Source organism: Tribolium castaneum, chromosome 2, assembly GCF_031307605.1.
Source record: "Tribolium castaneum strain GA2 chromosome 2, icTriCast1.1, whole genome shotgun sequence".
In the NCBI taxonomy this organism is placed as follows: domain Eukaryota; kingdom Metazoa; phylum Arthropoda; class Insecta; order Coleoptera; family Tenebrionidae; genus Tribolium; species Tribolium castaneum.
Window position 1 is genome coordinate 17,596,624 of NC_087395.1, and position 14,063 is coordinate 17,610,686.

Below are 14,063 nucleotides of genomic sequence, written 5' to 3' on the forward strand. Positions count from 1 at the left end.
ATTTGAACATAATTAAAAATTTCTTAAACAAAAATTATCCAGTTTCAGTTAAATGTGTGTTATTATTTTATCCATACATAAATAATCCTTTTTAACAATAAAAAAAAAACATCCGAAAGGTTAATTTATTTTTAGATTATGCAGTTATGTCCGTAAGTCAACTAATACATATATGAATTTGAATAGTACCTTTAAATAAGTTTTTATTATTGTATCATGCAATACAAATTAATTGGACATAACTTCCTTTATCCATTGCTAAATTTTTTAGCAACAGCTAACTTGAAATTTAGAAGAATACAAATGTGTTAAGCATATTTTAATTAATTAAAACATGTAGTTAAAATTTGTAGAAAAGTCATCCACTATTAGTTGTTAAAGCCGTATTATTTTTCATGTGAATGAAATAAAGTTTTGTAATTATTCGGGAGAGGGTCATAGGCAACCAGCAATACCCGCGTCGTTTCGAATTTTCCCGTCGTCGTGTGTATTTTTTGCCGTCGGCGCGGCGTGTGTATTGTTCGGTGTCGCCCTCTGGGTGAGGCGCCACGAAGTCATCTTCGACGTCGTTCGACCTTGACTCTACGACGTCCGCGCGCAACGTGGAGCACCGCTACAGATTCGCGGCGCGCTCAAGTTCAAGGGTGATGGAGGGGAAGCCGTCGTAGTAGAGGGGCAACGACGAGAGGGGAGTCGCAACCGTGGGTGCCGTGCCGTTCCACGCCTGGCATTCGTTCGTTCGCGCCACGATTTCATAGTATCTCATACGTGAAGGCGACACTCCTCTCATATACACGCGCAAAATACGCTGAAAGTTGGGAATGCCAGCTCGAGCGAGTAGCAGCCCAACGACAGGCTATCGTGCTGCTGGTGCACATGTGATGGGTGAAAGTGGCAATCAACGGTGCAAAATGGGTGAAGAGTTGCCCATACTCAAGGGGATACTTAACGGAGTTGTGGAGTACCATAATGCACGTATGTGTCATTCGTTCGTCGTGTTGTAAAATTTTGATTTTGTGGCGGATTTCGGTTGTTTGTTGTTGTTGTTGGGCACTTTCTTTTTACGATTGACCTACAACACTTTCATCCTCGTGAAAGCAAATTTCTCTCGCGCGTTCTATTCGTAATAGAACTTTCTCCGGGGTAACGGCCGACAGATGTAGAGCAGCTGGCACGCGTCGGGCACCTGGTTCTTTTTTTTGACATTAATTTAATTCCTAAGGGTGTTTTGTGTTTATTTAACGGTGGTTGTTTTATTGCAGCTGTGAGATTTGGGCGCGTTCCGAAAAGGGAGAAAGCCCGGATTTTGGCAGCGATGCAGCAAAGTTCGAATTCGCGTTCTCTGGAGAAGGCAGTGGCCGCCGAACTGGAGGACGAGCAGCGTCTGTTGGCGACCGTTGTCAGAGCGCACATTGACACATGCGACTTTACCAGAGAAAAGGTCGAGCCAATGCTGGCTCGGGCCAGAGAACAGCCCTCCTACACGGCATGTCCTCCGACACTGGTGAGTGTTTTGAAATTTTTTTCGTCTTTGTGTGAATGTGTGTGCATTGCCAGACCGGGCGACCTTGCACGCAAGGGACAAGCGGAAACGTTCAAGGTTTTCCTGTCCCTCATCATCCCTCGTTTCCTTTCGATTTTGACCGGTGACGTTTTGTTCCAGGCGTGTCCGTTGAATCCGAATCCGCAGCCGTTGACCGGCCAGCAGGAGCTGTTGCAAGACTTCTCCAAGAGGTTCTCGCCGGCAATTCGTGGCGTCGTCGAATTCGCGAAACGCATCCCAGGCTTCTCGCTGCTGGCTCAAGACGATCAAGTAACGTTATTGAAGGCCGGCGTTTTCGAAGTGTTGCTTGTGCGTCTCGCGTGCATGTTCGATACGCAGACTTCTAGTATGATCTGTTTAAATGGACAAGTGTTAAAACGTGACTCTATTCATAATAGTTCAAATGCACGATTTTTGATGGACTCGATGTTTGACTTTGCCGAAAGAATGAACGCTTTGCGTCTGTCGGACGCCGAAATTGGACTGTTTTGTTCGGTCGTTGTTATCGCACCAGACAGGCCCGGCTTGAGGAACACCGAACTCATCGAAAAAATGCAGAACAAGTTAAAAGCTGCACTACAAATGGTCGTCAATCAAAACCACCACGGCCAAACGCACATCATTGATGAACTCATGAAGAAAGTTCCAGATCTCCGTACTTTAAACACGTTACACTCAGAAAAGCTCCTAGCTTTCAAAATGACTGAACAGCAACAAATGATGCAACAACAACATCAACAGTTATGGAATACACCGATGGAAGAGGAAAGTAGCAGTAAAAGTCCAACCGCTTCATCATGGTCGTCCTCTTCAGACGTCACAATGGACGAAGCCAAGAGCCCACTCGGCTCAGTGTCAAGTACCGAGTCGATGTGCTCCTCAGAAATCACCTCCTTGAATGATTACCATCAACTAGGGCAACATCATGTCAGTTCGAACGTAACCAACGCTCCTCTCTTAGCGGCGACCCTTTCCGGTGGTCTTTGCCCGCACCGGCATCGAGCCAACTCCGGCTCGACTTCGTCAGGTGACGACGAACTCGCAGCAACGTCACATCTCATCCACAACGGCCTCACGATAACCCCAGTCGCGAGACCGCACACCCACCCCAGATTCCGCAAATTGGACTCGCCGAGCGACTCCGGCATCGAATCCGGTACCGAAAAAGTCGACAAACACAGCGCTCCCACATCCCTATGTTCGAGTCCGCGGTCCTCAATGGAAGAAAACCACATCGTCGAAGAAATGCCGGTGTTAAAACGCGTCCTCCAGGCCCCTCCACTGTACGACACAAATCTCCTAATGGACGAAGCCTACAAACCACACAAGAAATTCCGAGCGTTGCGCAATAAAGACTCGGCCGAGGCCGAACCTGCCGTCGTCATGTCGCCCCAGCCCCAGGTCCAGCACCAGCAGCAGCAGCAGTCGTCGCTGTCGAGCACCCACTCGACGTTGGCCAAGTCGCTGATGGAAGGGCCGCGGATGACGGCCGAGCAGATGAAAAGAACGGATATAATTCACAATTATATAATGAGGGACGAGCATCCGGTGGGAGCGGCGTCGCCGATGGTGACGGCCGCGCCGACCTCGTGCCCGTACAAAGTCAACAACGGGCTGCTGCAGCCGGCCTGGGCCACCAGCGTGATCACCACGACGGGCCGCCACCAGCAGCAGTGCAGCTCGCCGCAAGAGTACAACCGCATGTACCTGCAGTCGCCGCACTCGACGTCGCCGGCGCCGCCCAGCTCTCCGCTCAAGATCGTGGAGCTGCAGGTTGACATTGCCGACTCGCAGCAGCCGCTCAACCTGTCCAAAAAGTCGCCGTCCCCGTCGCCGAGACCGATGAAGGTTGTCACGTTGGAGGTTTAATTTCGTCCGTTTCGAGACCGAGTTTAGTACAAAGTGGAGTGCGCGCCTCCCAGGTGAGGACTGTAAGCCACCTGATGGTAGCAAGAGTGAAAGGTGCCACTTGATTGTATTACAAACCAAATAATTTATAATCGCACTAGCTATCTATTATCTGTCTCTGTATAACCGATGTGTTGTTGATGTGTGAACAGTTTTATGTTGTAGTTTAGGATGGTTGGGCCAAAGGGCCGATTCTCATGTTCTCATGTAATTACTTCCGCCATGGCCGGAGCAGCGCGCGACTTGTACATAGTGGACCAACCCCGGCGCGCTGCTCCGGCGACCTTCTATTATATAAGATTTCAGATTTAAACAATCACTAATTTAATGGCTAATGTAAATGAATATTTATGAAATAAAACATAGTTATGAAACTGGCATCAGCACCAATCCTACGATAGATTTATAATAATTACAATATCATTTTAAAATAAAAACCTAGTAATATCTATTATATGTATATGTGATAATTTTCTTGGTAGGACATAATTGTGCATAAGTTCGTGTTATGTATCTCAGTTTGTAAAGAGACTCATCGTTATTTTGTAATCGTATCACGATCATCTTCACCACCATCATGCGTGTTGTAGTATCACCGCCATTCGCATCATTTCGACCGGCTCCAGGAGATCGACTGAAGAAGGTGACGACGCTCCTATTTCGTACTAACCATAAAAATCCGACGTCGCATCTTCTACGCAAAGTCTCCGGACTCGCGCTCGTTCGTCGGACAAGTTAGTTCTGCCCTCAACCGCGATCCATCGATCAATGTTCATCTGATGATTGTCTATGTAATTTTGTAAATTGGTAGCTTGTTGAGGCTGTCAGAATAAACCATGTCTTGGTGATATTATCTACTCGTTTCAATTCACAAAAATCCCTCCCATCCAACTTGTCATCACCCAATAAAAGCTAAATATGACGATAATGTGTTTAAACAATTCGACAACCTTGGCCTTGGTTCCATGTACTTGACGCGTGGACTGGCTATGCATACACACGGTCGAAACAAAAAATACAGAAAACCTCATGCAGTAAACACAGAGACGCAAAACTGATAAAAACCTTATGAAGGTTACGGAAATAATAGGCAAACACGCTGGAATCAATCACTAGAACATCTTTATTATCAAGGTCTAGCGGTGACTATTTAATGTCAACGAACAAGGTTATCAACGCGACAACCATTTTTCAATTGCTAAATCACAGACCGAAATTCGATAAAGGTCAGCTCACACGTGCAAACTGCCCCGCATGGGTTATCCGAAATTTTGAAAAAACAATATTGCGACACTCAAAACTGAAATTTTGGAACATGAAGGTCAAATCTGCCCAAAAATCGCGCATCATTTTCAAATCCAGGTGCCAGAGACGGTGTAAAATGCAGCTAAAAAATTGCAACTAACTCTCGTTTAGGCCCTTTGTACCAAAAATAGATTTGACCTTTTTTAGTTCTTCGCGATTAAATTTAGCGCTACGTATTGGGAGTGAGCGATTTATGGCCAGATTAGCATCTTTTCGGCGAAAAATCCAAAAAATTCCCGCAAGGGTGCCAAAAAAAGTTTGGACTCTGCTTCAAGATCAAGTTCATTTGGCACGGCTTTTTCGCGTTTGTTTTATAACGCATTAGGAAAGTCCTCTTTGTAATAAACAGAATATCTTTAAATATTTACACAAATCGTCCCTGGACCTTGAATATAATTTTCCTCGAAGCCCCAGATCGAAATTTGTCGTTGATCAAATCCGAGGTTGAAAAAGAATTGATTCATCCTCATTTAAGCACGGCCGTGTAAAGTTTGGCGATTCCAGAGATAATAAATTAGTGCAGCTTTCGATTACAATAATCGTATTTATAGCTCCTTTGAAGGTTAGCTAACAATTACTAAAGATAAATATTTGCTCACTTAGATATATCTGATACGTCATTTCTCTGGATGAACACAATAAACGCGATCGAACGTCAAGGCCGCGATTTTTCTCAAACGTAAAATTGGGAGCTGAGGTCGTTCACCGTCCGTTGGAAAAAGAAATGTATTCTGGGAGGCAGTAAATAAAATTGTTCACCTACGCACGAGTGACAAATATCCATTACAGACGGATTAAAAATCTTGGATTCGCCCGAAAAACTCAATTAAACGAAAATTATTCCAGTGTTTTCGCGTCTTGGCCAATGTAAACAGTCCGGAAATACACTTTTGGAGCGATCGGCCCTACAAATGAGTCAACGGATGACGCTAATTCGCCCCTCTGCTAATTATTTGATAACCTCGCCTTTTATTAAACCAAGGCTGGTTAACAGAGCTCTTTTTGTGCTTGACCCATTTCGTGGAAATCGGGAGCATGTGGCCGTTTCCCAACGGAAAACTCCCCTAATGACAACAAGTGGAGCGTGGCTTGTGCAACCGAACTGGACAGGTGCACTCACCCCAGTTGTGGGTCATAACGAAGTAATTGTTTTTGTTGTTGCGAATACCTTGAGACGCGGAGAAATCGATCTGGACCCAGCACCTGTGGCAGGTGTGAGTAAGGGCCGAAGAAACCGAAAAGTGCGTGCATCTGTCTTTTTAGTAGGTCACAAGTCACACAGTGGCACCTGTGGTCGACTGCGAGATGAGAGTCACCCTTAACGTTTCGCAAAACCTTGGTCTTTGACCGCGCGCTAAATTAATAGTTTCCTTATTAATGAATACATAGTTTCATCCTTGGTTATAGTTAAACAAGTGATTCATTAATTCGCTCGAATTAAAAAGAAATTGCTGGGTATGGTAACAAAAGACGCGCGGATGACGCCCTTGAGGCGTCCAAGGCCGCTCATCCACGACAGAAGAAGCCCATGGCGGGCCAATAACCGCACGCACCTTCGCTGTGACCTTCGTAGTCGCTCGATAATGGGCAGACGGAGGGAAAGAAAAAATAGCGCATTTTACACGGGTCAAGGAGTCGCAGCGCATCGCCTAATTCACCCCCTTATGAATATTCAGAGCTAATTCGACGAATGCCTAATGGAATCTCATCACAGGTAATTTGCAATTCGGGAGCTTAATCGATAATGGATCACTGGTTCAAGCAAAGAAATTTCCATCGGTGAGAATTTTCACGTAGGTGAAACGTTATTTCTAACGCATTCAGTCGTCAAGCAATTAGAAAATGACCTCGGACATTTTTAACTCAAGTACACGGCCATTTTACGGTGACTTTTGTAAATAATACCACTGGTTTGATGGCCGAAACGACGTGCCAAAAAGGGAGCGCCCATCACTTGAACAACGTTATCACCCCTTTGGTGACTAAAGGGGAGGGAAATGGAAAAAAGCCGATTTTACTCCCTGTATAATAAATCAATACACACATAATCTCTACTTGGGTAAATCGTACCGACGTTACTCATGATTCATGAAGAAAGTATTTTTTTCTTTAGGCAATAGATTAAATCGAGGGTGTAGTTTGAAACAAAAACACCATCCTAACGCCACTTAAAAAAACATCTGAGCTTCAAAACACGATTTGAACGCAAAAATTCCATTCCTAAGAGGAATTTCTATTTATACCAACCACTGTTCGTATTTCGTATCATTCTATTAAAAAATTGCTCGTTTCAAAAACGAACAAACCATAACTTTGTCATAGTTTTTAATTTTTATACTAATTGTAAAATTAGGCGTATAAAACGCCTAGCAAGTTTTCGTCTTATGGTAAAATAGTTTTTAATATTCTCCATTTAGAAAATGACTGAAAAAAACAATCAGACATTTTATAAAATCACTTTCTATTACATAATTTGTTTTAAAAAAACGCCACAAATTTAAATCTATTTATCGGCTGAGACCCTCTTATCTCAATAATTGTAAACATTCAGAAAGGGTAAGTTGAGTTGTTTTCAGTTCTTTTGAGTTCTACTATCTCCCTTTGAAATATTTCCACAACTATCAAATTCGACCTGTTGAATTTAGAGGTTAATAAGTTTTCTTGCTACTTATCACTGTAAAATTTAATATTCCAAGAATGAGTTTCAATAGAATTGACTTGCGCATTATAATACGCCTAAATAATGCAGGTTAGTAGTTGTATTATATTATTATAAAGGAACTATAGTGATATAGGTGTAAATTTAAAAAAAATTTCAATTGCAGTTACGGGGTGTTTCAAGTTTTAGTGCCAATCAGAAAATAAATATATCTAGTATTCTAAAATTGAGTAGCGCTTTTGCCACATTCTCCATAAATTACACCATTTCGAGTTTTTCTTCAAATGAGTATTAAAAAGGCATTTTTAACTAACAAGTCAAATTTTAGTCTGACAGGTAATGACTTACAATTTTTTGTGAATCAAGCAAAGACGGGGACTGTTTTTTCAAAGGTGAGTAAGATAAAACATTTATATGATATTTTCCAAATTAAAATTTCAACTGCTCAAAACGTCTTAGTCTCTTGTTTCAGTTTCGGAATTTTCACTTAAAAAGTAGAAGAAATTTTGTTATAAAATTATTATTGCATTAATTTGAAAAAAAATATTTCATTGTAGTTTTTTGCATTTTACGCTTATATCATGAAAATTTGGGATATCATCAAAGCATCAAATTGAAGCGTGTTAGAAACTCTATCGTTTGCGATATATTTTTTTATTTTGGAATACTAGAAATATTTATTTTTCACTGACACTAAAACTTGAAACACCCTGTACAATATGGCTAAGTGTTATATATAATACGCCTGATTTTACAATAAATTAGCCTACGACGTAATAATATGTACAATATGTTTTTAAATGATTCTCATCTAGTCTTCGGTGAATTTCCCATGTAATATCAGAAATGCCGCTTTATATTATTAATAACAGGCATTTAGACACCGAATATTAATTTAGTAATTAATTTATTTATTACTTTATTAAGTTTCCAATTCGGAAATAAACTTCGACAAAAAAAGTTGAATTTTAACGAAATTTTTAAAACTACCAATTTGTGAATTTTACAACTGACAGTTATGACATTTATTGACATAGAATTCAATTGGGCAGAGCGGCACAAACTTTTACATGTAAACCAATTCCAAAGTCAACCAGACGAAAATCATTTAAAAACACATTGTACCTTGTACATTACTTTTCATCAGTTTTTTTTAAGTAAATAAACTTATAGAAAAAGAAAAAGGAAAAGGTATAGGCAATATTTTAATTATAATCCAAGGTGGCACCTGCATTTTGAGATTATAGTCGTTTTCAAAGGGTTATTAATTTTCCTGGAAGATACAAAACACAGCCATTCCAGGAAAAATGCAACCTGACCCCCAAATATCAAAATGACTTTAATAATGCTAAGTTTTTCTTAGAATAAAAAATTCGGTTTATTTTAATGTATTTTGCGACAAAAGAAGTTTTGAGAAAGGATCACTTGAATTGAAGTAATTCATTGAAGTCTAAAATTTACATAACATGCCTTTTAGGCGATAACCCGATAACATAAAATACTGACGTAATACAACTGTTGAATATTTTTTGAAGAGTTATTTTTTTAATTTAGAAAATGGAAATCGGTAAGTAAATTTATTAGTAATATTACTTTTTTTATCTTTACAACTTTTGATGTCACGTCCGTTACCGCCAACAGAAAATGTTATTATATCTTACGTTGTTAAACAAAACCAAGAATTTTTTATTTCCACTGTCAAGTTTTAATATTGTCAAAGTCTTTAATAATTAAAACCTGACCTAATAAATTTTTAGAGCTCTTTTCACACACAAGATTTTTTTGTCCCGTCCGTCATGTGTAAACAAAAAATAAATTAATTAGAAGTCGTTGCACATTACCTTATTCTTTGTTGTTGCGTTTTCAAAAATTTTAACAGTTTCCACCTTTTACTTCAAAATTAATTGTTGGTATTAATGCCTTTTCAATTAACAGAATTTTAACACGATTGTTCAACGATTTGCAAACAATTTGACTGGTACTAAGTTCCTATAAAGAAAAATTCACTTTTACTGATATCGTTTGTAACAACTGAAAATAAAATCTAAAAATATGTCCGATAAAAGCCCTAGGTAATATGTACAAAGGATATTAAATCATTTTTCGTGCTTCTACAGTTGTTTGTTTCGGTCTATAATAATTATTAATTATTAATATTCACCTTTCTCTACTATTACAGAAATAATAATCTAACTATTTTTTTGGTAATATTAAAATGATATTATTTACCTATTTTTAAAGAGAAGCGAAAAATTTTTGTTGAGAGTTTAATTTGTTTTTATGAGACTTGCAACCTCTCATTAAAAACTTGTGGTATTAATTAAAAAAATCACATATAATTTTCTCATTATGGTGCAACAAGTAGGTGCATTTTCATTTGTCCAGTTAGATGTTAAATTACCTATTACCAACAAATGTACTCACACCAAATATTTATAATACTGTTTTCATTTTTGCCCAATAAAAATTTCTGCGGCGAGTATAATAACATTAATAACGTAGATTTTATAATAAAAGAAGCATTTAACGTCTGAAGGCGAAAATCGATTTTAGAAAAAACTAGAACTTATTACGTCGCACGCAGTCAACCTTTTGAAGCAATTATGCCCAGACCTTTGAGGTTTTATTTTTGAGTCTTGCTGCTTAGGGTCTGCAAGCGCTTGTGCAAAAAGTAGTCGGTTGACGAGTTGCAAAATAGAGACAAACCGCTTATGTAGGTTGCTAATACCTTCACAAAAGACTTCCTCATGTGCTTGATTTTATTAATAAGCAGATATTGCAACAAAGCGTAATGCATGTGCGAGCAATTTAATCCAACCTTGGCCTCGCCATAAGTTTGTTATTTTTATCACCGGAAAATTAAAATTATTCCAATTAAAATCAACAGACATTAATATTATTGAATTGATAACGTTTCTAAATCGTGGAAAACAATAGAAAATAATGACGCAATTACCGACCAACATAAACAACATTCTGCGCTTCGTGCTGTTGATACCACGAATTTTTGCAAATTTTCTCAAATCCAAAGGGTGAAGTTCAAGTTTAGGAGAACGTCAGCGGACGTCGTCCTAGTAACGGTCTCCACCCTGCGTGACGTAATCGTGACGCACGTCGTCCCGACGCAACAATCTGGCCTTGGCCGCACAGTCGATACGCGTGGTGTGACATTGGCCATCAATTTCAATCGTTTAATCTGTCGTGATAAGCGCGAATAACGCTATCATTACTCCGCTGCTGGAACAAATCATATTTTGGGGGCGATTTTTCCCCGAAAAAAAAATAACCAGCTGCAAATACGACGCTCCATGACCTTATCACATCCAACGCGGGCGATGCAACACTCATTGCCGCCCACGCTTGTAAACAACGACGATTTTTACAAATTTGCGCAATAAATAATTCCCCGGTTAAAAAACCCACGCAGAGTGGGGGAAGTTTGCGCAAGCTTTCCACCCCTTCGTGACCGACCTTCAGCTAGCCCGCGTTGGAGGGGACGTGGCGAACCTTGACCTGCTCTACTCACCCCCTGCTTTACAATGAACCAAGGCCGATTATGAATGGGGGTGGAAAACCCGCGCCCAACTAGAACTAAATCTAATTTCGTTCGGTGAAAAAACCGCCCCGAAATCAAGATTATCATTTCTTGACATTTCCCCCGGATTCCCCTTTCGGTATTGACGGTGGTCCCGGCTGGCCTTGACCGGGCACGAGCTTTCCTGGAATATTGCGGAAAATTGAGGGGGTGGCAGGCGCACAGGGACGTTGGCAAATTTATTCCGAAAGCTTTTAAGGACTTCAACCCACGTAGGATTCCCGGAAATCGAACGAATTGCAACTTGGCCTTTGCGAATCATGGAATGGGCCCACAAGAAAAAAACCCATCCATAATAAAAGCCCAAGTGTCACAGAAAAATTAACTCAGTGAAAAAAAATTTTCAAAAAAGCTTTTATTTAAAAATGTACTAAAAAGTAAAAAATAATGTTTTTTAATCACAAGAGAATATTTTTTCTTACAGGTTAAAATTCTAAAATTTATAAAAGCTTTGGTTATAACTTGGCCTTTGCGAGTCCATGGAATGGGCCCACACGAAAATGCGCACAAGAAAAAAGCCCACAGAAAAAAACGCATAAAGACAAAAGCACATTCAGAATAAAAAAAGCCCAGCTGTCACAGAAAAATTAATTCAGTGAAAAAAAAATTTCAAAAAAAGCTTTTATTTAAAAATGTACTAAAAAGTAAAAAATAATGTTTTTTAATCACAAGAGAATATTTTTTCTTACAGGTTAGAATTCTAAAATTTATAAAAGCTTTGGTTATAACTTGGCCTTTGCGAGTCCATGGAATGGGCCCACACGAAAATGCGCTCAAGAAAAAAGCCCACAGAAAAAAACGCATAAAGACAAAAGCACATCCAGAATAAAAAAAGCCCAGCTGTCACAGAAAAATTAATTCAGTGAAAAAAAATTTTCAAAAAAGCTTTTATTTAAAAATGTACTAAAAAGTAAAAAATAATGTTTTTTAATCACAAGAGAATATTTTTTCTTACAGGTTAAAATTCTAAAATTGATAAAAGCTTTGGTTATAACTTGGCCTTTGCGAGTCCATGGAATGGGCCCACACGAAAATGCGCACAAGAAAAAAGCCCACAAAAAAACGCACAAAGACAAAAGCACATCCAGAATAAAAAACCTCAGCTGTCACAGAAAAATTAATTCAGTGAAAAAAAAAATTCAAAAAAAGCTTTTATTTAAAAATGTACTAAAAAGTAAAAAATAATGTTTTTTAATCACAAGAGAATATTTTTTCTTACAGGTTAGAATTCTAAAATTTATAAAAGCTTTGGTTATAACTTGGCCTTTGCGAGTCCATGGAATGGGCCCACACGAAAATGCGCACAAAAAAAAGCCCATCCAGAATAAAAGCCCAAGTGTCACAGAAAAATTAATTCAGTGAAAAAAAATTTTCAAAAAAGCTTTTATTTAAAAATGTACTAAAAAGTAAAAAATAATGTTTTTTAATCACAAGAGAATATTTTTTCTTACAGGTTAAAATTCTAAAATTGATAAAAGCTTTGGTTATAACTTGGCCTTTGCGAGTCCATGAAATGGGCCCACACGAAAATGCGCACAAGAAAAAAGCCCACAAAAAAAAACGCACAAAGACAAAAGCACATCCAGAATAAAAAAGCCCAGCTGTCACAGAAAAATTAATTCAGTGAAAAAAATTTTTCAAAAAAGCTTTTATTTAAAAATGTACTAAAAAGTAAAAAATAATGTTTTTTAATCACAAGAGAATATTTTTTCTTACAGGTTTAAATTCTAAAATTTATAAAAGCTTTGGTTATAACTTGGCCTCTGCGAGTCCATGGAATGGGCCCACACGAAAATGCGCACAAGAAAAAAGCCCACAAAAAAAAACGCACAAAGACAAAAGCACATCCAGAATAAAAAAAGCCCAGCTGTCACAGAAAAATTTATTCAGTGAAAAAAAATTTTCAAAAAAAGCTTTTATTTAAAAATGTACTAAAAAGTAAAAAATAATGTTTTTAATCACAAGAGAACATTTTTTCTTACAGGTTAAAATTCTAAAATTTATAAAAGCTTTGGTTATAACTTGGCCTTTGCGAGTCCATGACATGGGCTCACACGAAAATGCGCACAAGAAAAAAGCCCACAGAAAAAAACGCATAAAGACAAAAGCACATTCAGAATAAAAAAAGCCCAGCTGACACAGAAAAATTAATTCAGTGAAAAAAAATTTTCAAAAAAGCTTTTATTTAAAAATGTACTAAAAAGTAAAAAATAATGTTTTTTAATCACAAGAGAATATTTTTTCTTACAGGTTAAAATTCTAAAATTTATAAAAGCTTTGGTTATAACTTGGCCTTTGCGAGTCCATGGAATGGGCCCACACGAAAATGCGCACAAGAAAAAAGCCCACAGAAAAAAACGCATAAAGACAAAAGCACATTCAGAATAAAAAAGCCCAGCTGACACAAAAAAATTAATTCAGTGAAAAAAAATTTTCAAAAAAGCTTTTATTTAAAAATGTACTAAAAAGTAAAAAATAATGTTTTTTAATCACAAGAGAATATTTTTTCTTACAGGTTAAAATTCTAAAATTTATAAAAGCTTTGGTTATAACTTGGCCTTTGCGAGTCCATGGAATGGGCCCACACGAAAATGCACACAAGAAAAAAGCCCACAGAAAAAAACGCATAAAGACAAAAGCACATTCAGAATAAAAAAAGCCCAGCTGTCACAGAAAAATTAATTCAGTGAAAAAAAATTTTCAAAAAAGCTTTTATTTAAAAATGTACTAAAAAGTAAAAAATAATGTTTTTTAATCACAAGAGAATATTTTTTTCACAGGTTAAAATTCTAAAATTTATAAAAGCTTTGGTTATAACTTGGCCCTTGCGAGTCCATGGAATGGGCCCACACGAAAATGCGCACAAGAAAAAAGCCCACAGAAAAAAACGCATAAAGACAAAAGCACATTCAGAATAAAAAAGCCCAGCTGACACAGAAAAATTAATTCAGTGAAAAAAATTTTCAAAAAAGCTTTTATTTAAAAATGTACTAAAAAGTAAAAAATAATGTTTTTTAATCACAAGAGAATATTTTTTCTTACAGGTTAAAATT

General features: G+C 38.1%; 1 protein-coding gene across 6 annotated transcripts in view; it reads left to right on the forward strand.

Annotated features, from left to right (window-relative positions):
• Positions 1-4,304, forward strand: part of Eip75B (Ecdysone-induced protein 75B) — a 32,772-nt gene extending 28,468 nt beyond the window's left edge. For 4 of the 6 annotated variants that reach the window (XM_008199622.3, XM_015983235.2, XM_015983236.2 and 1 more), the window contains exons 4-5: positions 1,263-1,504; positions 1,664-4,304. In XM_008199622.3, coding sequence (XP_008197844.2) covers positions 1,263-1,504; positions 1,664-3,412 — 1,991 coding nt within the window. In that variant the 3' untranslated portion in view covers positions 3,413-4,304. 6 annotated transcript variants of the gene reach the window in all.
• The last annotated feature ends 9,759 nt before the right edge of the window (positions 4,305-14,063 follow it).